The following is a 27,537-nucleotide window of genomic DNA, read 5'->3' on the forward strand; positions in this document are numbered from 1 at the left end:
TCTTTGGGATTCCGGAATCTTGCTATTCTTTGCGATTCCGTTTGAAATGTTGCTACTCTTTGGGATTCTAGAATCTTGTTACTCTTTGGGATTCCGGAATCTTGGGATTATGTATGGAATGTTGCTATTCTTTGGGATTCTGGAATCTTTCTATTCTTTGCGATTCCGTTTGAAATGTTGCTACTCTTCAGGATTCCGGAATCTTGCTATTCTTTGGGATTCTGTTTGAAATGTTGCTACTCTTTGGGATTCCGGACTCTTGCTGTTCTTTGGGATTCTGTTTGAAATGTTGCTACTCTTTGGGATTCCGGAATCTTGCTATTCTTTGCGATTCCGTTTGAAATGTTGCTACTCTTTGGGATTCTAGAATCTTGTTACTCTTTGGGACTCCGGAATCTTGGGATTATGTATGGAATGTTGCTACTCTTTGGGATTCCGGAATCTTGCTATTCATTGGGATTCTGTATGGAATGCTGTTACTATTTGGGTTTTTGCCATGTACTAGTGACCTGGATTGGCCACCGTGAGGATGAGCTACTGGGCTTGAAGGATCATTGGTTTGACCCAGTAAGGCTATTCTTATGTTCTCAGCTGACCAACAGGAGAAGGTGGTCAGTGGTTGTATAATGGAGGAAGCTGTTACTAATACTACTGTTTGCTGCTGTCAGTGATGAATGGAGCTATGTAGGCATCTATATTTGAAAGAAAGTGAAAAACAACAACTTAGGATTCAGGATTGACAGAGTGAACTGGCCTACTGGATAGGGGTAGGTGGAGTGAGGATAAAAGGGCTCATCCCACTCCCATCCTCAAAGAGTTAAGTGCTCTGCTAACACTCATTCTGAGTCCTTGGCTCTTAATGTGGAGATACTAGCCATCAGAGACTACAGCTCACAATAAGATATTGGGCATGGGGTGGGTAGAAAAGAAAGAGGTTGCTCTTATTAATCAAATAAGAATGGAGCCATGTTAAAGGATAAACCTCACATACTCACAGCTGTGCTGGGATGGCAGAAGTGTGCAGTGACTGAAGTATTACATCACACACCAGCTGACCTTTAATAATAAGTGGCCCCTTCCAGGCACGGTAATACACTGAGGATAAAAGAGAGAAACTTCTTTTAAAAATAAAACCCACTGCAAATTATGGCGTAAAACCAGAACCCAAAAATGTGCAATTTAAAAATACTTTCCATCTCTCACCTTGATTCTTGTGTCCAATTCTTAAAAGACAAAAGAGAAAAAGAAAAAAATGTAAAAAAGAAACAGGATCATTTTTTTTAAAAGCACAAAATATATGATCAAGTCTTCTTACACAACTTTGTCCTTTAAGATTGCTATTGTTCGTTTAGGTTCAGTGTACTGGAAGGCCAAGATTGCATAAGGACAGATTTGCCTGGGTCGCTGAACAATGGCACGGTTGTGAAATTCATAGATATAATACTGCAAAGGGAAGCAGAAGAGACTCTTGGAAAGAATGCACCTTTATCAAATTTTGTTGCACTCGATTCTGAGCTATGGGCCACTATACCTGATTAAGCTCAAATGCTTGAAAATGACTCGTCTTCGCAGTAACTTTGCCAATGTTTGCCGATACATGGCAGTCATAGCCTGGAGATGGGGCTGTGTACTTCGAGGTATAATTTTCAGGTACCACCTTCACCTTTCCCTGCAGCAAGAAGGATGCAGGTGAAAAAAGGCTAACACATTACCAACAATACACCTCGCTTCCTTTTATACATCTGAAGTCAATACAAAACCCCTGTCACTCTTTGATTTTGAATTTTTAAAAAAGCTTAACCAGTCCAAAAGTAACATATGAATAAATTACTGTTAATGAACTTATTTACAAAATCTGAAGATCTCTATATAGCAAAAGGAATAAATCAAAGCAAAACTTGAATGACTTTCAAACTTGAAAAAAAAAAGGCATCGAGGGGCATAACCCTTTCTGCATGGCATGGCCCATGCATTTCTCCTTCTGCCCCTCGCCCCCCCCCCCCCCCCCATACACACACAGCATAAAAAAAATACCTTGGCTGGCAGGGATCCCCAAACTCTGCCAGCTGAAGACAACATCTCCCAGAAGCCTCTGGGCTGCCTGAAAAGCAGGAAAGTCGTCAGCGCAGTTCTAGCCCCCAACATTCCCCACATGTGCTCAGTTCAAGCACGAGCAGAGCAGGCCACCAATTTCCTTACTGTTCAGACAGCTCAGGGGCTTCTGGCAGAATATATCTTCAGCTGGTAAAGCTTTGGGATCTCATCAGCAACAGCTCAGACATGGAAATAGCAATACTCTTAGCCCTTAATCTGTGCAAGGTATTAACTATTTAAGTCATGCTATGATTGAGCTGATTTTAACTGTATACTCTTATGTTTTACATGCAATTGTTGGAAATTTATTTTCCACATTTTTATGTCATCTTAAACATAATTGTAAACTACTTTGTAACTGTTAAGGTTCATGTAATAGACAAATCCGATAAATAAATAGAAATTCAGCCAGAGGTTGTGTTCAATAATAGCCAAAGAAACTGCCTCCTAAGGCATCTTATCGCAAACTTTGTGCCTCCTGAGATTTCAGGCGTGCCACGACACACTGGCTGACTGCCTGAAGGATGTGCCTCTCGCAGTGAGAGGCACATTCTGTAGACAATCAGCCGATGCCGGTGCCTCTCCGGCCCTCTTCCCTGCTGGCAGCTCAGGGCCCATCTGGAGGGCCTTCGCGCATGCGTAGATGTCACGCATGCACGTGACATCATCACGGAGACGTCGGCATATTTGCAGATGCCTCAAGGTGCAGCCACTACGTTTAGTGTGTCGCGGTTCGACAAAGTTTGCCGGACACTGTCCTAAGGCCTATGAATGCTACTCACACAGAGAAAACCAAAAAGACGACAGCAGGATCTTACCTTAATTAATTTAAAAATGACAATGTAGCCCGATTTCCCCTGGTACCAAGGTCTTGGGTGGAGGTAATTTGAGTACTTAGAAATATAAACCCCTTCAAAATTAAGCACACAAAAGAGGTAATTTCAACACAAGTCTACATTTTCCCTTTCTTCTGGATTTAAAAAAAGATCATTAATACATAGATAAACCAAACCCTGTTATTTATTTCACCGTGGCACCATTCATTATAGATCAGGAAGAAAGTCTCAACCAACCATTTGCCAGAAAAATCTGAGCTTACTCCCTCACCAACAGCAAAACAGAATGATCAATCCTCAGAAAATAAATAAAATCATGGATGGATGGCACCCAGGGAACTGTGTCCGCTTACTTTCCAAATCTCCCAATTCTTAGAAATCCAGAAGACATGAATAGAAAAGAACCACTTGGCTCTACCCAGACTGCCTTTTTGCACTTGTTTACTGTGCTATCACATGACTTAGCTGATGTGCTATTTTCTCCCACCCGCCACAACTAAAGGTCCCTTGTCCCATATGCATTTTCATTTTGCCACTGTTATGGCTCCTATAACCTCTGTTGGACGTTTACATGCCCTCTCCTAAAAATATTTTTTAAAGAATAGGTAACAAGTGAGGTATCGCACATAAAGAAGAAAGATACCTCAAAATTCATTGAAACTTTTTTATTTTCCTGGTGACATTAGTCATCTTTGCCCAAAGATTATCACATTTTTAAATTAGAAAAAGCAAATACCCCACAAGAATGGTCTTACCTGCTACCGGATTGCCTAGTGTGCTCATGGCACTGTTTCCTACACAAGCTCCAGTTTTGCACACCAATTTTGCCTTTAAAATAAGAAAACAAAACTTTTCATGCAAATGTTTTAGGAGAGTATATTAATGTTGAGTCAAGATTAGACAATGACACAGGGAAAAAATTTGTCCCCATCCCCGCCACGTCCCCATGAGCTCCATCCCTGTCTCCGCCCTCTGCTGGCAGCATCAATACTAGCCCATTCCCTCCTGCCTAAACAACATCCCCTCCACTTTAACGGATTATCAAAAAACCAGCAGGAGGGATGCCTTACTCCCTCCTGCCTCACAACATCCTTCGACACCCTCCACACCTGAAATAGGCAGGAGGGATGCCCACACCCTCCTGCCTGAACGACCATGAATTCCCAGAACCCCCCCCCCCTTTGACTGGAGTCTGGAATCTGAATTGGAACGAAGACCAGAATGAAGACCGTCAAGAGTGATGCCTTCTCTCTCACCGGCAGGCCCGCCTCTTCAAAATGGCGGGCCTTTCCCTTCCCAAGCACTAGGCGGGGCCTAAGACCCTGATTGGCCCAGTTTTCCAAGGCCTCTCTTAAGTCTTTGTTCCAATCCAGATTCCAGACTCCAGTCAAGGTAGAGGGAGGGGTATGTCGTTCAGGCAGGAGGGAGTGGGCATCGTCCATCGGCTTCTGGGTCAGCTACATGCAGCATGCAAGAGCCACTGTGCACTGTCCCAGCAAACAAGTGCCGCTGAAGACAAGGAGGAACAGCCAAGCTGGAAGGAGGATGGTCAAGGTAACTGGGATCCCTGGCTGATCAGAAAGGCTTCCCTCCAACGTCAGCTCTGACATCGGACGGAAGCCCTTGTGTCAGCTTGAGCAGAGGGAGACCTGTTTATAAATGGAATCTCTGGTGGCAACTCATTGGATGCGAGGGTGGGGGACTGTTCCACCTGTGAGAGGGAGGGAGGGTAGCTGCTGGACTAATGAGGGAGGAGCTGCTGTTGCACATGTAATCGCGAGGGGGAGCTGCTGATCTGGAGGGGAAGGAAGGGAGGCAACTTGGCAGATCCTTTACTGCGGGGGACAAGGCCATTCACTGCTCCACGGGGCGGTGAATGGCCTTGTCTCTGAGGCAACCAGATAACTGTTGCCCCCATTCTAGTGGGTTCAGATAGCCATGAGTAGCAGTCACCATGTCATTCTCTAGTCAAGATAACAAAAACTACCAAAAAATGCTTTGCAAATTTGTCTTTATCACCTCTAAATCAAATAAATCTTAAAGGTGTTTTTTTTGTTCTTACTTTACTGTGTTAATGCAGAATTTAGAGGTTTTTCAAACCCTCTCACTAGATCACAGCCACTTCTGGAAATTGAGTTGCTTCATGGCCCGTCTATAGATGGGGATTTTAAACTATTTTAATCAAACCTTATTTCATCTTATATTTGTGGCCTGGAGGAAATGGAACCAGCAGCACTTTCTGGGATGGTCAATGGGGGAAGCAAAAATATTTTTTAGATTCACATTTAGGGCTCCTTTTACAAAGGTGCGTTAGGGCCTTAACGCGCAGAATAGCGTGCGCTACAATGCCCCGCACACTAGCCACTACTGCCTCCTTTTAAGCAGGCGGTAATTTTTCGGCTAGCGTGCGCTATAGCGCGCTAAAAACACTAGCGCACCTTAGTAACAGGAGCCCTTAATTTCCATGCAGGACCAAAACTCGCATGCTTGGACCTTTAGGGTACTGATGGCTACAAAACTATTTAAAAAGGTAGACATAAGAGACAGTCCCTGCTACATGGAATTTTCATCTTGTATGTCAATAATAATAAAAAGCTAGAGGCGCATGCGCTCTTAAAAATTCATGAGCGCTGGCGCCCTGAGGTGTGCTTCTGTGGCAACATTCTAAACCTCAGGGCGCATGCGGGGGCTGAAGGCGCGCGACTGTGCTCTCCAAACCTGGCTCCAGCGGCCCTCCACAAGCCTCCTGGCTCCAGTGGCGTAGGCAGCATTATAAACACGCTGCTTCGCCCTTCTACTGCCGATTTCCTCTGCCGTCGTCTCTGATGACATCATCGGAGACAGATGCGGCAGAGGAAATCGGCAGTAGAAGGCCGAAGAGCAGCATGTTTAAAGTGTTGCCTACGCGGCTGGAGCCTCGAGGTTTGTCGGCGGTGGGAGGGTCAGGAGCAGGCCAGATCGAGCAAGACAAGGCAGTAAAAGAAGGGGGAGGGGCCGAACGGAGAAGGGAAGAGAAGGTAAGAGAAGGGAAAGGGGGGTGGGGGAAAATGCTGCTACTGTTTCTGCACAGGAAAGGGGGGGAGGTAGGAGGGAAATGCTGTTGCTGCTGCACAGGGAAATGGGGGAAAATGACAGACAGACAGACAGCGGGAGGGAGGGAGGGAGGGAGACAGAAAGAAAGAAAGACAGGGGCAGGGAGAGGGCCAGAAAGACAGACAGAGAAAGGGGGCCAGAGAGAGAGTCAGCGGGAGAGGAAAAGGGGGCTGCTCTGGGGGGAGGGGTGTGCTTGAGGCAAACAGCTTTGCTCGGGGGGGGGGAAGACAGAAGGGGGCCATGGAGAGACAGGGAGAGGGAAAGGGGGCTGCTTTGGGGGGAGGGGTGTGCTGGGGGGGAGACAGAAGGGGCCATGGAGAGATAGGGAAAGGGGGCTGCTTTGGGGGGAGGTGTGCTGGGGACAGACAGCTTTGCTTGGGGGGGAGGGGGAGACAGAACGATACAAACAGCGGCCAAGGAGAGAGAGATAAAGAAACACAGACAGATAGACACATCTATTCTAGCACCCGTTAATGTAACGGGCTTAAAGACTAATGTCAACTATATTGTAATAAATTCATTAAAGGAAAAACATGGTTAAAGTCAAAAAGGTGATCAGAAATAGCCAGTGTTTAAGATTTAATGTAGCCACACAAATATAGGATTTAGACAAATGTTTGAATGTTTTAGGCTTATGTCACCTGGAAGTTGGCAATAAAGGTGGGTAACAGTCGAGAACAACTTGCTTGCTTAACCAACTTGGGGAAGAGTAGAGAAGATAATAAAATACACCGAATTGTCCTAATGTAATGTAATGTAATGTAATTTATTTCTTATATACCGCTACATCCGTTAGGTTCTAAGCGGTTTACAGAAAATATACATTAAGATTAGAAATAAGAAAGGTACTTGAAAAATTCCCTTACTGTCCCGAAGGCTCACAATCTAACTAAAGTACCTGGAGGGTAATAGAGAAGTGAAAAGTAGAGTTAGAGGAAAAATAAAAATAAAATAAACATTTTAACAAGACAGCATTGATCTAAATACTTTGGAAGGTAGAAGAGAGGAGAGAAAGGAATAGAAGCAGAAGGGGGAGCCGTTGAACAGTAGAATTCTGGAGAAATTTAAATGATAGAAATAGAACAAAACAAAGACAAAAGGCAAAACAATAGATAAGATTAAAGATAAATCATAAGCTGGAAAGGAAAATAAAATAAATAATCTGATGCCATCCGTATGATAGGCACTTTCCTAAATAAGTCTGGAACTGCAATGTTTATACTGCAAAAATTCACCTTCCAAATTTGCAAAACTAAATAAACAATGCAGGACCTGAATTCAACAGAAATGCTCTGAGAATAAAAGCCTTCCAATTAAGCCAAAGGTTTCCCTTTCACTTCATAACCTTAAAAGCAGCCGGACAGGTAGATCATAATGCAACAAAGTAAAAACCTTTGCATCATTAACATACAACACTAATGTTTCAAGAAAAAGGCTGCTATGATTTTGACCTAAAGGAAAGCAGCTTTCAAAACTAAAAAACTAAAACCTCTACAAAACTTCAGTCCTAAATCCTACAAATTATATCCCCGCTATACCATATATTAAAATAATTTGCCAAGAGTAGGATCCAGGGGCATCAAAGAATCATCCAGCCAGGAGAATCGGCTGATGTCCTAAAGACCATTCCACAGTAACATAGTAAATGACGGCAGATAAAGACCCAAGCGGTCCATCCAGTCTGTCAAAAGATCTTACTCTGCTTTTCAAGGTTTTTGCTACCTCCTGTTCTCAGTTTTTCAGAGATACTGCGAGAGACTTACATTTTGTGAATATTACTTTTGGTAGAACTAAAATGTGTTTATTGTATACAGTGCTCCCCCGCGAATTCGCGGTCGGCGATTTGCGGTCCCGGTCATTCGCGGTATTTTCCGACCGCAAATGACCGGGCAGGAGAAGGTAGCCGGAGAGGGCAGGCGGAGCGCCGGCGAGTGAAGGAAATCACTCGCAGTATGCTCCAACCGCCTTTTCCTGTACTAAAGTCGGGCCTCACCAATCAGGAGCTGTTTTGACACACAGCTCCTGATTGGCGAGGCCCAACTTTAGTACAGGAAGAGGCGGTCGGAGCATACCGTGAGTAATTTCCTTCACTTGCCGGCGCTCCGGCTGCTCTCTCTCCTGCCTCTCCGGCTGCCCTCTCCTGTCTCCCCTGCTAAAAAACATATTTGTGGTTTTTCAACATTCATGGGGGTTTCTGGAACGGAACCCCCGCGAATATCGGGGGGGGAGTACTGTATATTTATTGTACATGCTCTGTATCCATCATAGTCTAAAAAATTGCTAATTATCAATGGAAACTAGAAAATACATCTGACCACCTGACTTCATAAATATCCAAGCATTGATTGCATATGTCAATCAGTGTCTCACACCCTAGTGATTCAGAAAAGACAACAAAAGCAGCTGAAGAAAGTCACACACACAATTTCTTTTTAACGTGGCAATACTCTGTGTAGCACAGTGGTTAGAGCTACAGCTTTAGCACCCTGAGGTTGTGGGATCAAATCCCTCGCTGCTCCTTGTGACCATGGGCAAGTTACTTAATCCCCCCTTTGCCCCAGGTACACTAGATAGAGTTTGAGCCCACAGGACAGACAGGGAAATATGATAAAATACCTGAATGTAAACCACTTAGGATATAAGTAATTAAAATAAATAATGTACTATGTCATCTTACCTGATTTTCACTATCAAAAAGAAGGAATACATAGCCCTCCTTCAGCTCTTCTTCAGTGTATCCACTGGCCTTCTTCTGCTGAATAAACTTTTTGTACTGTGCAAGAAACAAAAGACAAAAGTCCTGATGCATGGCACTGTCTTCCATTAAGTACAAAACTCATAAAAAACCCAAGTATTTAAATCCTCACCTCTTCTATAAAGGAACTGTTTATCACCAAATTCGTCTGGCTATACTGGAAATTGCTCCGAGAGACAGACCCCAGATAAGAATTCTGCAAAAGTGTAACTATGTTCTTGAAACCATCTGAATCTTTCGCCACTTGCTGAAAAACTGCAGGAAAAATCAACAGCACAAAATATGAATGACTGGCACACAGCAGAAACCTCCGTTTATTTCACATTCCTAAATAGTCATAGCAAGGGTAGTTTTGAAGCCATTTTCAGAGGTAAAAAGAGTATTTACCACCAGAAATAGGTTTTTACAAAACTGCCTGCTCAATCGACAGATAAAAGTTCAGTTAAAGGGTGTTTACATATGTACTCCTACCTGCATCAAGCAGAAACACTGCTAGGGTTGCTCTTATGAGGTAAGGCATTCTTTCACTTTGGATACTCAGCAAAGTCTACACCAGGGCTGCCCAAATCCGGTCCTCGAGATCTACTGGCAGGCCAGGTTTTCAGGATATCCACAATGAACATGCATGAGAGAGACTTGCCTGCACTGCCTTCTAGGTATGCAAATCTCTCTCATGCATGTTCATTGTGGATATCCTGAAAACCTGGCCTGCCAGTAGATCTCACGGAACGGACTTGGGCAGCCCTGGTCTACACAGTGAAAACTGCATTCATACTTTTTCACAAATGTGGGCTGCTCCCCAGCCACCTCTAAGCGAGTTTTGGGCTGGTTCTGTACACGGCTCCCACCTCTGGGGTGGCGTTGCTCTCTCCTCTCTCTGTCGCTGGTACCCTCCTGCTGGCGGAGGCATGCCCATGCAACTCACTCTTTTGGGTACCCTGAGTTGGTTTGCATGGCTGAGGTTACAAAAGATAGCTTGACTCGGGAGCTGCCCCAACCGACCGGACCTTCAGCCACCGCAAGGGAAGGAGTTGGTCGGGTGTGGGAGGCCAACTCCACCCCCAACGGCCCTTGCGGCACTCCCTGCCCAAAAAGTCTCATCTCTTCAGAGCAGCTCCATTTTGACTCAGGAGCTGCCCCAACCGACCGGACCTTCAGCCGCCGCAAGGGAAGGAGTTGGTCAGGTGTGGGAGACCAACTCCACCTCCAACGGCCCTTGCGGTGAAAAAGTCTCACCTCTTCAGAGCAGCTCCATTTTGACTCGGGAGCTGCCCCAACCGACCAGACCTTCAGCCGCCGCAAGGGAAGGAGTTGGTCGGGTGTAGGAGACCAACTCCACCCCCAACAGCCCTTGCGGCGCTCCCTACCCAAAAAGTCTCACCTCTTCAGGGCAGCTCCGTTGTGACTCGGGAGCTGCCCCAACCGACTGGACCAGCAGCCGCCGCAAGGGAAGGAGTTGGTCGGGTGTGGGAGGCCATCTCCACCCCCAATGGCCCTTGTGGCGCTCCCTGCCTAAAAAGTCTCACCTTTTCAGGGCAGCTTCGTTTTGACTCGGGAGCTGCCCCAACCGACTGAACCTTCAGCCGCCGCAAGGAAAGGAGTTGGTCGGGTGTGGGAGACCAACTCCACACCCAATGACCCTTGCGACATTCCTTCTCCTCTCATAATATATTTTTTTAAAAACCCTCTCCAACCCAAAGAACCACATACAACCACACGCTCTACAACTCCTACCTCCCATTGTGCACAATGAAGCCTACAACACAAAAACAAACGCAAACTATCCTAGTGATCATCCTATTCCTAACCAACTGGAAAGCAACAGCAAACAACATCTCCCCAATTCCAATTATTACAACTACTAACAGAATTCTCCACCCAACCAGGAGAACCACGGTGGACAGGCACATAAAATACCAGTCCTATGCACACCACACCATCACACCAACATGGGGAAGAAGACCAACAAATCCCACCATGACCAAACCTCATCCTCACCCAAAACCACTCATCTATCCAAAAACAATAAGCAGTGCACAAACTGAATACACAATACTTACATTTGCCTACTTAAACATCAGAGCTCTAGGCCCTAAGACAGAAAACATAAACGACTGGATAGAAAACGAGAATCTGGACTGCCTCTTCCTCACAGAAACCTGGCTTACATCAGACTCAGATCCCAGGATAACAGAAGTCTGTCCCAAGGGATACAAAATAACTGTGGTCTGCAGGGAAATAAAAAGAGGAGAAGGTCTAGCCATCATAGCTAGAAAGTCCCTAAACCTGAATATATTAGCCAAAACGTCCACCACTTACATGGATCTACTAGCCTGCCAACTCTCATGCACTGCACTAAAAGAATCCATAACTTGCATGCTCTGCTACATAACACCAGGGAATTGGAACACAGCTAGACCCGAATTCGAAGATTTTATATATCAAAATTCACTAACAGCAACTTACAACCTAATCCTAGGAGACCTAAACCTCCATCTCGAAGACCAATCCTCCAAACAAGTAGAAAACCTACTGTCATTCCTCGAAGCCCTAACATACAAGATATTAGACCCACAAATCACACATGAAAAAGGTTACCAACTAGACATAGCAGCTTTCATGACCCAACAGCCCTTACTGCCAGAGATTCAAACATCAAATGGAAAGTGGTCTAAATCCCTCTGGTCAGATCACTACACATACTCCTTCAACCTTAACTGGGCCAAAGACAAAACCAAACCAAAACCACAAAGATCAACCTACAACTCTCATAACTACATCGACCCCCTCCAAATTCTGGACTAAAACAGACGCAGCACTCCAAGAATGCAACCCCAAGGACTTCGTCTCACAATGGTGCAAGATAAGCACAGCTACCCTAGACGAGCTAGCCCCAATACAAACAAAAAACAGAATTAGCAGACGATCCTACTCAAAAGACAATGCAGACGACTAGAAAGAAAATAGAGAAAGAATAACCAAGAACCCACGAAAACAGCTTGGAAAAAACTAAATCAACAATACAAACTGAAACTAAAAGAAAAAAGAAAAACACACTACTCCAACCTAATAGGCAAAGAAACCCAAGACACAAAAAAACTATTCCTAATACTAAAAGAACTCACAGACACCAAACCCTATCTGGCCAATAACGGAACCCCTCCCCCCTCACCTACACTTTTAGCCGAATACTTTAAAAACAAAATCACAACGGCCAGATCCACCCTCTCTGGAAGCCCAACCCACCTAGAAGAGATCACAATGCTCCCCACAGAAAAAGATTCAGCAGCGGCAGACAGAACCTGGTCCCACTTTCCCACAATACAATGGTCTGACCTTAACAAACTCTACAAAAAATACAGCCACGCAACCTGCGATCTCAAGCACTGCCCTCCTTACCTATTAAAATCCTCCAGCACCAAATTCCACACTTTCCTCTTACAATGGATACAAACCATGCTAACAGATGGCCTTTTCCCGCAAGACCTCAGCGAAATTGTTGTCACCACTATCCTAAAAGACCCTAAAGGAGCAACAGACCAACCATCCAACTACAGACACATAGCCTCAATACCACTCTATGTCAAACTAATGGAAAGCCTGTTAGCCAAACTCCTCACCACTTACCTAGAAGACCACAACATACTCCATCCCACACAATCGGGTTTCAGAACCAACTACAGCACAGAGACACTAGGTTCCCTCCTGGACACAGCTAGACAACACCTCAGCACAGGTAGAAAAATGCTGATTATATAGCTGGACCTCACCGCAGCATTTGACCTGGTGGACCACAACATCCTACTACAAATATTAGAAACAATAGAGATCATAGACAAGGTTCACACATGGTTTCAAGGCTTCCTACAATCCAGAACCTACAGAGTCAAGTTGAACAAAGAAAAATCAGAACCATGGTCCAACCTCTGCGGCGTATCCCAAGAATCTCCACTATCCCCAACTCTCTTCAATCTCTACATTGCATCCCTCGGCACCTGCCTGGACAAATTATGCTTAACCTCTTATAGCTATGCTGATGACATCACCATTCTCCTCCTTTTTGACCAACAAACGTCCTCCATGACAGACACACTACACAAGACACTTGAAACAGTTGCAACATGGATGAATAATCACAACTGAATCTGAACCCAGACAAGACAAAATTCATTCTCCTCGAAAATAATAAATCCCCAACTACAACAAACCTAGTAATAAACTCAATCACATACCCTATACAACCCACTCTAAAACTTCTAGGAATGACAATTGACAGATGCCGTACCATGCAACCACAAATCAACAAAACAATACAAAAATCATTTGGGGTCATGAGAAACTTAAGGCAAGTTTGAAAATTCTTCGACAGAACACAATTCCAGCTCTTGTCCAATCCCTAGTCCTGGCTCTTCTAGACCAGTGATTCCCAACCCTGTCCTGGAGGAACACCAGGCCAATCGGGTTTTCAGGCTAGCCCTAATGAATATGCATGAGAGAGATTTGCATATGATGGAAGTGATAGGCATGCAAATTTGCTTCATGCATATTCATTAGGGCTAGCCTGAAAACCCAATTGGCCTGGTGTTCCTCCAGGACAGGGTTGGGAACCACTGTTCTAGACTACTGCAACATAGTCTATCTCCCCTGCCCCACATCCATGATAAAACAACTACAAACAGTTCAAAACACAGCGCTAAGACTTATCTATTCGCTGAGGAAACACGACCACATCACGGCGGTGTACCTAGACTCTCACTGGCTCCCAATACAAGCAAGAGTACAATTCAAATTCTACTGCCTACTATTTAAAACCATAAACGGAGACAGCCCAGCCTACCTAAACAACCGCCTAATCCAAACTACCTCAACCAGACACAGGAGAACGCACAGACTGTTTACTCAACCCCAATCAAAGAATTAAAATGAAAAAAACTGTACGACGGCCTTCTAGCCACTCAAGCAGCAAAACTAGACTACCAGCTCTCCAATTTACTGATAAAGACTACAGACTACAAATCGTTTAGAAAAGAAATAAAAACCATCCTATTCAAGACCTCCCTGAAGACAAACTAACTCCGCAAGACTCATCCCAATTCTCTGTAGCAAATCTCTCTACTCTTCAATTCCTCTGGAAATAGCCAGATAACTTCTTTTATAATCCGCCTTGAACCGCAAGGTATTGGCGGAATAGAAATCTCTAATGTAATGTAATGTAATGTAATCTAACCTCATTAATGTAACAATGAATGGAATTATAAGCTGTCAATTTAAAAACAAGTCTTTTAAGCTGCTTTCAAAAACATTCTAGCCCTCTGGGTGCACTCTCAGCTGGAAGAATGCAAGAAATATATTAAAGGTACATCATATATGAACTGGTAATGAGTGCCAACTGTTGGACTAAGCAGGTCTTATCCGACGTCATTTTCAATGTTACTATGTGGTTAGTTCAGAAATTAAATGTGAGCCATAAGCTTCTCCGACAGATGGGATTTCTAAAAAAATATTAGTATTCTAGGACAGGGATAGGCAATTGCGGTCCTCGAGAGCCAGAGCCAGGTCAGGTTTTCAGGATATCCACAATGAATATGTATGAGATGGATTTGCATGAACTGCCTCCTTGAGATGCAAATTTATCTCATGCACATTTATTGTGGATATCCTGAAAACCTGACCTGGCTCCGGCTCTCGAGGACTGGAATTGCCTACCCCTGTTCTAGGGGGAATGGCTCAAAGAATTCTTAGCAAAAAAAAAAAAAAAAATTTATTCCACAACATCATGGATGATTTTTCTCTCTGCTTTCCTTTTTTTTTTTTATTCTTTATTTTAATATTAAAAAAAAAAAAAAATAAATATATATATATATATATATATATATATAGTACAATAATCTCAATACAAGACATAAATTACAATTAACATGATTCATAAAAAATATATATATATATATATATATAGTACAATAATCTCAATACAAGACATAAATTACAATTAACATGATTCATAATCTTTGATAAAATGGTGAAATAACACGTCTTGTCCTACAAACACTTAAAACAATCCCACTCCCTTCCCTCCCCTCCCCCCAGGAGGCCTGGATTCTCTTTTCATAAGGATAGGATAATATATAATTTAAAACTTACAAATATCCTAGTTTTCCAATTCAATGTATTTCTCCCATATATCTTTAAACTTTGCCCATTGATTTGTTAAAAGGGCCGATAATCTATATTTTTCACATACTATTCCTAAACGATCTCTTATATCTCTTATTGTGGGTACATTTGGGGTACCGAGCCCTGCGACATCCCGCTGGTAACGTTTTTCCAGTCCGAGTATTGTCTCTGTTTCTCATCCGTCAGCCAGTTTTTAATCCACGTGAGTATTTCACTCTCTATTCCATGGATCGCAATTTTCCAAAGTAGTTCATGCGGAACCTTGTCGAACGCCTTCTGAAAATCCAGATATGCAATGTTGACCTGCCTGTTTACACCCTCAAAGAAATGCAGCAAATTCGTCAAGCAAGATCGTCCTTTGCTGAACCCGTACTGGCTGGTCCTCATCAGATTGTGGCCGTCAAAGTGATCAATGATGCAGTCCTTTATCAGCGCCTCTACCATCTTTCCCGGTACCGAGGTCAGACTCACAAGTCTGCAGTTTTCCTGATCGCCCCTCGAACCTTTCTTGAAGATCAGTGTAACATTCGCCACCTTCCAGTCTTCTGGAATCTTTCCCGATTTGATCGACAGATTTGCTATTAGTTGATGCTCACTGTAGAGGTGAAGGAAGCGATCAGAGACAAGAAAACTTTGATTAATGAATGGAAAAGGTCAAGAACGGACAAAAGCTGGAATAAGCACAAACAACATCAACGCAGGTGCCATAAGGCGGTAAAAGGGGCCAAAAGAGACTACAAGGAGAAAATAGCCAAGGAGGCGAAAAACTTCAAGCCATTCTTTTGATATATTAAAGGGAAACGATCCGTGAAGGAAGTGGTGGGACCGTTGAATGACCATAGAATAAAGGGAGTGCAAAAGGAGGACAAAGCAATCACCGACAAACTGAGCACATTTTTTACCGAAGAGGATATACACAGCATATCAGAACTCATCAGGCTATATGCTGGAAACGAAGACAGGAAACTGAAGGGGTTGACGGTCAGTTTAGAAGAGGTATGCAGGCAGATTGATAGGCTTAAGAACGATAAATCCCCGGAACCAGATGGCATCGATCCGAGGGTCATCAAGGAACTGAAAGGGACTATAGCTGAACTGCTCCAACTAAAATCCAAACTGTTGATCAAATCAGGAAGGACTCCGGAAGACTGGAAAGTGGTGAATGTTACGCCGATCTTCAAGAAAGGTTTGAGGGGAGATCCAGGAAACTACAGACCGGTGAGTCTGACCTCGGTACTGGGAAAGATGGTAGAGGCGCTGATAAAGGACCACATCATTGACCACTTAGACGGACACAATCTGATGAGGACCAGCCAGCACAGCTACAGCAAAGGAAGATCTTGCTTGATGAACTTGCTGCACTTCTTCGATGGAGTAAACAGGCAGATAGACAAGGGTGACCCGGTCGACATTGTATATCTGCAATTCGAAAAATTGTGAGCCATGGAATCGAGGGTGAAATACTCACGTGGATAAAAAACTGGTTGACGGATAGGAAACAGAGAGTGGGGGTACATGGACAATACTCGGACTGGAAAAACATCACGAGTGGAGTATCGCAGGGTTCGGTGCTTGGACCTGTGCTCTTCAACATATTTATAAACGACCTGGAAATTGGTATGACAAGCGAGGTGATTAAATTTGCAGATGATACGAAGTTATTCAGAGTAGTGAAGATGCAGAAGGATTGCGAAGACCTGCAATATGACATAAAAACGCTCGCGAAATGGGCAGCGACATGACAAATGAGATTTAACATAGATAAGTGTAAGGTGATACATGTTAGTAACAAAAATCTTATACACGAATACAGGATGTCCGGTGCAGTATTCGTAGAGACCCCCAGGAAAGAGACTTGGGAGTACTGGTCAACAAGTCAATGAAGCCATCCGCGCAATGTGTGGTGCAGGCGGTGAAAAGGGCGAATAGAATGCTAGGAATGATTAAGAAGGGGATCATGAACAGATCGGAGAAGGTTATCATGCCACTGTACCGGGCCATGGTACGCCCCCACCTGGAATACTGCGTCCAGCACTGGTCGCCGTACATGAAGGAAATTGTACTGCTCGAAAGGGTCCAGAGAAGAACGACTAAAATGGTTAAGGGGCTGGAGGAGTTGCTGTACAGTAAGAGATTAGAGAAACTGGACTTCTTCTCCCTTGAAAAGAGGAGACTGAAAGGGGACATGATCGAAACATTCAAAATACTGAAGGGAATAGACTTAGCAGATAAAGACAGATTGTTCACCCTCTCCAAGGTAGGGAGAACGAGAGGGCACTCTCTAAAGTTGAAAGGGGATAGATTCCGTACAAACGTAAGGAAGTTCTTCTTCACCCAGAGTGGTAGAAAACTGGAAAGCTCTTCCGGAGTCTGTTATAGGGGAAAACACTGGAACGTACGCAGGTGAGGCTGGACTCATTTAGAGCACTGGTCTTTGACCTGGAGGCCGCTGAGTTAGCGGACTGCTGGGCATGATGGACCACTGGTCTGACCCAGCAGCGGCAATTCTTATGTTCTTATGTATAGTCCCTTTCTGTTCCTTAATGACCCTTGGATGGATGCCATCCAGTCCCAGGGATTTGCCGCTCTTAAGCCTATCAATCTGCCTGCATACCTCTTCTGGACTGACCGTCAACAGTATAGGTTTTCCTTTCTTGTTCATAACTATCATCACTTTGCTGGTTACATTTTTCCTCACCATATATAGAAATATGATCTTTCTTAATTGGAAGAGAGGTACATAGAGGCAATGAAGCATAGCAAAGATAGGAAAAACTGTTGCTGAATATAAAAGTCATTAGTTTATTTATGAAAATGATATGATTTATCTTTTATGGCAAGATCAACATCAAACAAGATGAGAAAAAAACTTCTGATGCAGAGTGGAGTACAGGTAGTATAAATCTATGAGATTCTAAGCCTCAAAACTCAATCATTCCAAAATACCACTGCCTCTATCTTTAAGACATAGGGCTCCTTTTACCAATGTGCACTAGCGTTTTTAGCGCACGCAGGATATTACCGCGCGCTACTCAGCAAGAAATAACGCCAGCTCAATGCACAGCAATGTAGCGCATGCTATTCCGTGCGTTAATGCCCTAACGTAAAAGGAGCCCATAGTGTTATAATGCAGCAGTAGTAGTAGTAGTAATGTACCCTAAAGGAGACAAGAGGGCCCATTTGCAAAAGTTACATATTAATAATCTAATCTAACCTGGTATTTCTGAGTTGCATTATGCCTAATTAGGTTCAAGATGACTTACAGTACAATTTAAAGAGACAATTTAGTATACCCACTTCTCTCTCCAAATCCGTGGTTTCAATATCCATGGATTCGGTTATTCGCGATTGTTTTTTTTTTTGGGGGGGGGGGGTGATTTTTAATTTTTATCACCTATTTTTAAGCCTTACCTGGTGGTCTAGCGGGTTTTCTGGGCAGGAGCGATCTTCCTACGCTCTTGCCCCGTGCAGATCACTCATAGGAAATGGCTGCAGGGAGTTCCTGTCGTAGTCTGGAGCGACTATCGGAGCTCATGGCAGCCATTTCCAATGAGTGATCTGCACGGGGCAGGAGCGTAGGAAGATCGCTCCTGCCCCGAAAGCCCGCTAGACCACCAGGTAAGGTCTGGGATGTCGGGAGGGAGGCGGGGGTAGGTCAGAGCCGGCCGAGAAGTTATTCACTGTTTTTCACACTTCGCGGACCGGCTCTGCACCTAACCCCCGTGGATACGGAGGGAGAAGTATAGTACAAGGATGCTACTGCTGTTTTGAGAGATGATACAATACAAGAAGAGATAAACTAGTCCTGTTTAAAAAGAGGTGCTGCGAGGTAGAAGGTGAAGGGTAACAACGTCCACGGTCATGTGCATGATGGAGTGCACAGTGTCAGAGGTAGCATGGTGTTTTGTGGTCTCCGGGGCCAGTTTTCTGTTGCAGATATGGTGTTCTATATCTTTGTTCCAGCATACATAAACATAGTTCACATTACATGCGCCACTTGGTACACTTGACCACACCAGCTTACGGTATGTCTACTATTGACACAGTGTAAGAGGGCATGCCTAAACATGCATTTATATTCTGTAACAGAATTTTGGGCCAAGATGCCATTATAGAATTGGCATTGACTGCACAGCACTGGGATGCCTTCACTGAAGCATCAATTTATACAATTGTTCTATTGCTCTTTATTTATTCCAGATTACTCAAAAGACATGCTTGTTTTGTTCCTCTCCAAGTATTATTTACACACTCCTTCCAAGGTATGCAGACTGTAATAAAGCACAGTTTGTTATCCAGGGACAGCAGGCAGATATTCTCTACATGTGGGTGACGTCATCCACGGAACCCCGTCGCAGACAGCTTTTCAAGCAAACTTGATTGAAGATCTTAAAGTTTGCTAGTGCTGCACCGCGCATGCGCGTGTGCCTTCCCGCTCAGCTAGGGGGCGCGTCTCCTCAGCGTGGCCTCAGTTCTTAGTTTTCTGCGGAGCCAGAAAGCCCTGTTTCTGTTCTCTGCGTTCGATTCTAAGTGCCTTCCTGCACCGCGGCTTCTTTTGTTGTTTTTCTTCGATCAGAGTCGCTGTGCAACGTCTACAGTCTTTTTGTTGTGTTTTTCCTTCGACGTTTTCAACCGGGGGACCCTGTTTTTTGTCCTCGTGCAGCCGCGGCCGCCACTTTTCCCTATGTCCCAGCCTGTTACTGGGTTTAAAAAGTACATGCAGTGCAGTCGGGTGATCTCGATTACCGACCCACACCGTTGGTGTATTCTCTGTTTGGGTTTTGATCAACCTACTGACTCTTGCCCGCGTTGTGCCACTCTCCAACCTCGGGCTCTTCGACGGCGGCAGGCCAAGATTGCTGAGCTCTTCGGTGCCATGGATCAGTCGGCTGACAAGACCTCAACCTCGGTCTTGACCTTAACCTCGAAGGCCTCGGCCCCGAGCAAATCCACCTCGGCTTCGAAGGCCTCGGCTGCTCTGGCTGCTAAGGCTTCGGTCTCCGGTAAGTCTCCTCTTCCTCCTTCAGGTTCAGCTCTGCTACCGAAGAAGGCTTCCACGGAGTCTCTGACATCCCAGGCAGTGAGTGCAGTCCTGCCAGCCTCTACGAGACCTCCTCCAAAGCGTGCCTCCAAGCTAAGGGAATAATCTACCTCGAGGTTGCCCTCATTGGAGCGCACTGCTGCACTAGTCCGACCACATCCATTGGTCTTGATGCCAATGTTCGAGGACATGCTTAAGGTTATTCTGACACGCAGATCTCCTCTGTTTTGGCCCAGCTTGCCCCGACCTCGACTTCGCTCCCTGTACACCAGTCTGAGCGTCGCGCCGAGGAGCCCCGAGACAAGAAGCGTTGCTCTCGCCATTTGTCCTCGAGTGATTCTTCACCTACTCTCTCAAGGCAGGCTTCTACGGCCGCCCAACCTCGCTCGAGGCACCGTTCCAAGCGTGCCTCGCCTTCGAAGCCCATGCCACTGGAATAATTATAGATAAAAGTAGTTTCTCAACCACAGCTGCATTGTTAATGAACAAAGATTAACAACAAAGCAGGATTAAAAGCCATGCACAAACATGGATCTTTTTAGTACTTTTTCAAGGTTATAATTCACATTAGGCATTTTAATAGTGTACACTGTAGGTTCACAATACAGCTTCGAATTGCAAGCCAATCAGTGCAGTTTAGCAGCAATTAACATGCCATTTTTGCATCCTATGTTGAATAGTTTTAAATGGGGAATAAATGCAACCCAAAGAAAATATCAAATCAGGTGTATGACGTGGATCAAGCTTTAGTCAAATCAATTGGACTTCTATGTGGTGACATTAGAATTGCAGTCAGCTTGGTTATTTTAACCAGCATCTAGATCTATCGTTTTAGACTCAATCTGAGAAATTCTGTAAATGGTGGTCTAAAAAGATATCTACCAAACTTTCCTAACTCACCAATAGCGTGAAGAATCCATCAAATACAAACTCAAATACAACTCAATTTGTTCTTTTGTTATATGGGAGTTCAGATTCCACCATTTCAAACAAAATTGGTAGGAGTGGTGCTCTTCATTATTCCCTTCACAATTCTTATATCATAACTTAATTTTCTTTATAACTTATTTAAGTTTTTAATTTAATTTATTAGATATTTAAAATTGAATTTATCTTTTAGTCTTTAAGGTTCCCCTTCCCGAGGCGTTTTGTTTGTCTTTATCAAGGTCGGGGGAATTAAGGATAAGCAAAAGAACAAATTGAGTGTTTTGTATTTGGTCTAAAAAGATAGGCATCTCTTGTCAATCATGCTTAAGCGCCTATTAAAGAATCACACTTAACTTAAACTTAGGTATTTGTAATGTAGGCCAGGGTTTTAAAGGCCTACATTATAGGTGCCTAAGTCCTTTACAGAATCGCGCCTAGCAGCAACTAAGTCCTTCTCCACCCCTAAGAAGATAGGCACCTAGCAATCAATTTTTTTTTCCAATTATGAGCCATGTTTTTCCAATTATGAGCCATGGGAGTGGCCTAATGGATCTGGCCAATTGGAATCAGGCCACTCCCAGTGCATCCCAGAATGCACTGCAAATAGGGCTTAAGATTCCAGTTGGCCCAGGGGCCTTAAGTGCCTGGGCCAATCAGGGCTTAAGGCCCCTCCCTGGTGCATCATGGGATCAATCCTGCACAATCAACGCTAAAAGAAAACAGTCCTTTTCATACATACAGAACACAACCTCCCTACCTCTCACACTGGCCCACTTGCTTCCTTGTCACCATCACCACACTCTCCCTACCCCTGATCCTGTCACCATCATCTCTGTACCCCCTTATGCCTGTTCCTGTCACCAGATTCTATCCGTTCTCCTTCACCCTATCCAGCCTGCCACTTCACTCTCCCTACATCTCTCTCCTTCTCTGCCCAAGGTGGAAGGCTATCACCTTGGCTGGCCTGTCTGCCACCTTATTCTCTAGCCACCTGTCATCCCATGCTCCATATCACCATTGTCTCATTCTCCCTACCCCTCATGATGGTCATCTGTCCCTTTTGCTAGTTCTCATATTAGCCATACTGTCTGCTAACTTGTCTTTGCTATCTTGTGCCCCCCTCCTCCCACATGTCACATGCATGCCAAGTCCCAGTAAGCCTTTCCCCCTCCCCCACCCCCACTAACCTGACCTCAGCAGCATCAGCCAGCTCCTGCCAAGTGGTTTGGCAGGGGGAGTAGGCCCTCTCCCAGCCAGCCACCCCAGTGCCCAGGAGCTGCAGCCACCTTCACCATGGCAGCGGGGAGCCGTGGAGGGGGAGGTGCAGGGTTCTGGCCTGGCCCGCCTCGCACCTCCGAGGTCCTTCCCTTCTCCAGACCCAGTGCCCACACTTACCCCATGCAACTTTGGCCAGCTCAGGTGGGGGCAGGGCAGAACGCAGCTGGGAGCCAGAGAGCCATCCTGCTCCTCGCTCGGAGAGCTCCACAAAGACAACGGAAAATGAAGCGCCACAGCTCCCCAGAAACAGCAACTCAGCCGCCGGCTCTCCCTCTTCTAGAGCTCATCACGTAGGCAGTAAGCTTAGCACAGGCACACATTAGTTCAGCTGCAGCACAATGGGCCAATCACAAACGACCTTAGAGTTCATTTGTGATTGGCCCATTGTGCTGCAGCTGAACCGTGTGCCTGTGCTGAGCTTACTGCCTACGTGATGAGCTCCATGCCTATGTGACATGCTGCTGATTCGTCGGGACTCGCTCAGTGCTGCGCCGGACCGTAAATAAGGTAGGCCTCGAGTCGAGTGGGCCTTGGAGGGGTACCTGTGGGAGTTCCGTTAACCTGGGGGCTGGGGGTCCCCGTTCCTGTGCAGACCTCTAGTTTCCACCAGGTACTTCTGACCTGGATTGGCTACTGCTGGAAGCAGGATACTGGTCTAGATAGACCACTGTCTGACCCAGTATGGCTATTCTTATGTAGCCAGGCACATGGCAACAAGATGAGGCCCTTGTCTATCTGCTTATCACACCTGATAAATGGTAACAACTCTGACCTTCAAAGTGCAAGATAACATCAAAAGATATAAAGGCACATAAAAATCAGATCTATGACAGCATGTAGAAATTATCTGTCAAAACTGGAGAGCTCTCTATTCTCCTTTACCTCTAGGTGGTGATTTTCACACTTCATTGGTTACAATCCATACATTTTACATGTACATACTTTTCAATACTTCATGGCCCTTATACTAAAATACAACCGATTTTACACCTTAATGCAATAAGCTAACATGCAGTTAAGAAAGAGCAAGTTTAATGCAGCCATTACTGGGAGCCGTGCCCAGAATGTCCTTTATAGGTCCAACATTAAAATACCCATTAGCACACAACACCCTGACAGCAGTTAGCATCGAGGCACTAAGTGAACCCACAACTGTTTATGTGCTCTCCATGGGGCTAGTGCACAAAGCTGAGCAAACAGTAACACACACACAAAAAAAGCAAATCAATTCTCAAAGTGAGGAACATGCCTGGCATATGCACACAAAGGTTTTGTAGTAAGCATGCTCTTCTGCACATGCCCAGACAAAAAAAACCAAACAAACAAACAACATGCCAACACATAAGGGTACTTTTTCTTCTGCGCCTAAATATGAGCCTCATAAATATTACTAGCACATGACATTTTTCAATGTTAATATTTACACACAAGTACGGACGTATGCTTTTGCTCAAACACGTGCACTTGTTTGTTCCCAACTGCCTTTAAAATTTGCACTTGTGAAAGAAGACAAAACCATCAGTTCAATGGGAAAAATTGAAAATAAATCCTCTCCTCAAAACCCTCAATGTTGCACCTGACCTGGCAAAAACTTTTTGGTGTTATGTAAACCATTTCCTTCTGTGCATTGTAAAGGAATACTTACTGGCCCCAGTAACATCCATTTCAACACAATTTGCACCCATCTTTACTACGCTGAAGCCTTCTGAGCATTATACACACTCAGCATTAAATGCATGTTTATCCTCATACCCTGTTTTCCCTGAAAATAAGCCCTAACATGATTTTTAAAGATGCTCCTAATATAAGCCCTACCCCCAAAACAAGCTGTAGTTAAGATCAACCCCCCCCCCCGAATGTACCCGACACCCCTTGACTTCATCCCTGACACTAATGCTGCCTGATTTGCTGAAAAAATTGGACTTGTCAATTCAGCAACTCCCACCCCTGCTGATTTAGGAGGCCTCAGAGCAGAGGTATGTCAGTCTCATGGTGGGAGGGTCGGTGGGGTTCTGCTGCACAGGGGGATGGTTTGGAGGGATAGAAAGATGCTGCACATAGGGGGGGTGAAGATGAAGAATTGGGGTGGAGGAGAGGAAGGGAGAGATAATTGTTGGACATGAAAAAAAAATAAGACATCCCCAAAAGTAAGCCCTAGTGCATTTTTTGGACCCAAAATTAATATAAAACATTTGTCTTATTTTCGGGGAAACACGGTAGTAGTCTTGAATAGCAACCTCTAACAGTGGTATTTTCACCACACCAGTTCTGTACCTAGATACTACCCTTACCACAAAATGCCCTTAACATGCACGAACCATTGAAACAACGCAAAACCAATTACCTCATGCTAATTTGCATATTAACCCCTCAACATAAGCAGACGCAAGTCATCTTTGGATGACTTCTAAAACATTAGACTGTTGATTTGTACTCTAGCAGAAAAGAAACACTGGGGCTAGAAGACCCTAACCAAAAGTAGGCATGAGCAAATCTAGCCTTAAGAAAAGGAAGCAGCAAATATTGTATCATGGTCTATAGACCGGTGGTTCCCAACCCTGTCCTGGAGGACCAGCAGGCCAATCAAGTTTTCAAGCTAGCCCTAATAAATATACATGAGAGAGATTTGCATAGAATGGAAGTGACAGGCATGCAAATTGGTTCCCAACCCTGTCCAGGAGGATCATCAGGCCAGTTGGGTTTTCAGGATAGCCCTCATGAATATGCACAAAGAGAGATCTGCATATAATGGAGGTGCCAGGCATGCAAATCTGCTCCATGCATATTCATGAGGGCTATCCTGAAACCCAATTGGCCCCCCACTGCTCTAGACCAGTGGTTCCCAACCCTGTCCTGGAGGACCACCAGGCCAATCGGGTTTTCAGGATAGCCCTCATGAATATGCACAGAGAGAGATCTGCATATAATGAAGGTGCCAGAAATGCAAACCTGCTCCATGCATATTCATGAGGGCTATCCTGAAACCCGATTGGCCCCCCACTGCTCTAGACCAGTGGTTCCCAACCCTGTCCTGGAGGACCACCAGGCCAATCGGGTTTTCAGGATAGCCCTCATGAATATGCACAGAGAGAGATCTGCATATAATGGAGGTGCCAGGCATGCAAATCTGCTCCATGCATATTCATGAGGGCTATCCTGAAACCCGATTGGCCCCCCACTGCTCTAGACCAGTGGTTCCCAACCCTGTCCTGGAGGACCACCAGGCCAGTCGGGTTTTCAGGATAGCCCTCATGAATATGCACAGAGAGAGATCTGCATATAATGAAGGTGCCAGAAATGCAAACCTGCTCCATGCATATTCATGAGGGCTATCCTGAAAACCCGATTGGCCCCCACTGCTCTAGACGATGAGGCAGTGAAGTGATGTCATTTTCCACAGTGTGCTACTGGTGCCATCTGTCAGAAGAGACCAGGGCAATCCCTCACCTGTAGCAGCTGACACGGAAGTCCCGGCCCCATTGTCCACCCTCTCTCCCATAGTTTTCATTTGGCCTCCCAACCCCCAAAGAGACACCGTCTTTCGGACAATGGGGGGGGGGGGGGGTCACGTCCGCAGGGAGCAGAGCCCTCCTCAGCTCGCTCTCCAGACGCGCTCCATCTTTCCAAAGCATGGGAATTTCAGGCCCATTTTCCACCCTCACGGGGGAGGGGGGGGGCGAGGTTTATTTTCCCCACGAAACGCGCGCAGTCTCGCTTAGGAAGGCGGCCGCGTTAACGTGGCGGCGTTACGGGAGGCTGAGGAGTACATGCGACGGAGCTAAAGGACATGGTGGCGCCCCGGCTCCTTTGTTCCCAGAGAAAAGAGACCAAATGCGGATAATATCGAGGTAAAAAAAAAAAAGAACAGCTAAGGCCGTAAATAAAAAGTGAGAGTACGACCTCGCTGAAAGGGAAAAAAATATGTCCGCCCGACAGACCCCGGAAGTGAAAAGCGAGCGTTCAAGGGACAAAAAAAACAGAAAGTGAAAACTCAACCGGAAGCAAACTCCGCGCGCTGCCCCCTCCCCCTTTCCCTCCTCTCCCGCTGGCTCGCTTCCCACGGGGTCGAGGCGAGGCTGCAGGTGCGCGAGCGCGTGGTCCGCGAGGTAGGGGTGGGGCCGGCTCTGCGAGGGCGGTGCTCCGTTGGGTTGGTTTCTGTAACCTTGATCGTTGAAGCGCATAATCGCCTTTGTGACGTCTGGTGTAACGTCATAATGGGCTGCCTCCTTCCCCCCGTCGTCCTTGGATGGCCGGCCGGAGCCTCGGTCCCAGTAAGGGATCGGCGCGAAATTACCCGTCAGGAAAATAAGAATCTATAGGCGGTGAAATCGTCAAGGAGGTCGTTAAGGGACCTGAGGAAGGGCTGGGGCGCTTATCTTTACTTTCTCGTCATTATTGTTACGATTTTTATTTCTTTTCGAAGCATGTCAATGTAATAGTTTCATGGGGAAAATGGCACTTATGAAACTATGTAGTAAATAAATATGTGCCCCGATACGATCACACATAGGAGTTCCAGAGCTGCAAATTTACTGAAAGAGAAAAACCTTCCATCTTTCCTCCAAAATTAACTGCAGTGAAAGAGAAAGCAGCCATAATGCAGGCTTTAGCATCCACAAGCACATGGGGAGCTTACATTTAGTCCCATTTCAGCTACAGATCTGTATTACATTACCCCCACATAATGTTAAATGCAAACATATTCTGTATTTCACAGAACTGCTCCAGATCACATAGATTTTCTCTGTGATTATTAGTACAGAAATACCAATTTATTGGAGTGTGATTTATTGTGTCTTACAGTAAGAAAAGGGCCCCCCGATTGTACCTGAAATTGAATAAGGTACAGCCTGCTAGTTGACTTTAGGAGTCCTCAGATTTCTGTCCTGGGCTCTGACACGAAAAGGTTGAGAAGCATGGCATTAGTGACTGGCAGTACCTATTTCAATATGTAGAATCAGAAACTACAAGTAAAATTCTTAGGAAAGTAAGGAAGATGATATTTCTCTTGTATTTCACTGTGATGTACAGTCTTTTGATGATGTAAACCGCATCGATCTGGAAGGTATTGCGGCCTAGAAATGCATTTTAATGTAACGTAATGCTTGATGTTCATTCCCGTGTCATTCTTGATGGTATCCAGCCAATGGGCCTTTGGTCTCCCCTGCTTCCTTTTACCACTGACCATTCCGAGTAGCACCTCCTTTTCTAGTGAATTAACCCTCATCACATATCCAAAATAGGTCAGTGTCTGTCTGGTAATTTTGCCTTCCTGGGACAACTCTGGGTTTATATGACCAAGAACATCCCACCCATTACTGTGCACTCCTTCCCTCTTA

The 27,537-nt window shown here is 45.0% G+C and overlaps 1 protein-coding gene across 2 annotated transcripts in view; it reads right to left on the reverse strand.

The window, feature by feature from the left end:
- The window catches only part of TASOR2 (transcription activation suppressor family member 2), a 128,020-nt gene extending 101,980 nt beyond the window's left edge, over positions 1–26,040 (reverse strand). For both annotated transcript variants that reach the window (XM_033958322.1, XM_033958323.1), the window contains exons 1-9: positions 25,646–26,040; positions 8,891–9,033; positions 8,701–8,796; positions 3,686–3,758; positions 2,913–3,004; positions 1,532–1,669; positions 1,316–1,443; positions 1,204–1,223; positions 996–1,095 (exon numbers count right to left, since the gene is read on the reverse strand). In XM_033958322.1, the coding sequence (XP_033814213.1) occupies positions 996–1,095; positions 1,204–1,223; positions 1,316–1,443; positions 1,532–1,669; positions 2,913–3,004; positions 3,686–3,758; positions 8,701–8,796; positions 8,891–9,033; positions 25,646–25,706 (851 nt within the window). In that variant the 5' untranslated portion in view covers positions 25,707–26,040. The remainder of the gene's footprint in view (positions 1–995; positions 1,096–1,203; positions 1,224–1,315; positions 1,444–1,531; positions 1,670–2,912; positions 3,005–3,685; positions 3,759–8,700; positions 8,797–8,890; positions 9,034–25,645) is intronic.
- Positions 26,041–27,537: the final 1,497 nt, after the last annotated feature.

This window comes from Geotrypetes seraphini, chromosome 9, assembly GCF_902459505.1.
Source record: "Geotrypetes seraphini chromosome 9, aGeoSer1.1, whole genome shotgun sequence".
NCBI lineage: Eukaryota > Metazoa > Chordata > Amphibia > Gymnophiona > Dermophiidae > Geotrypetes > Geotrypetes seraphini.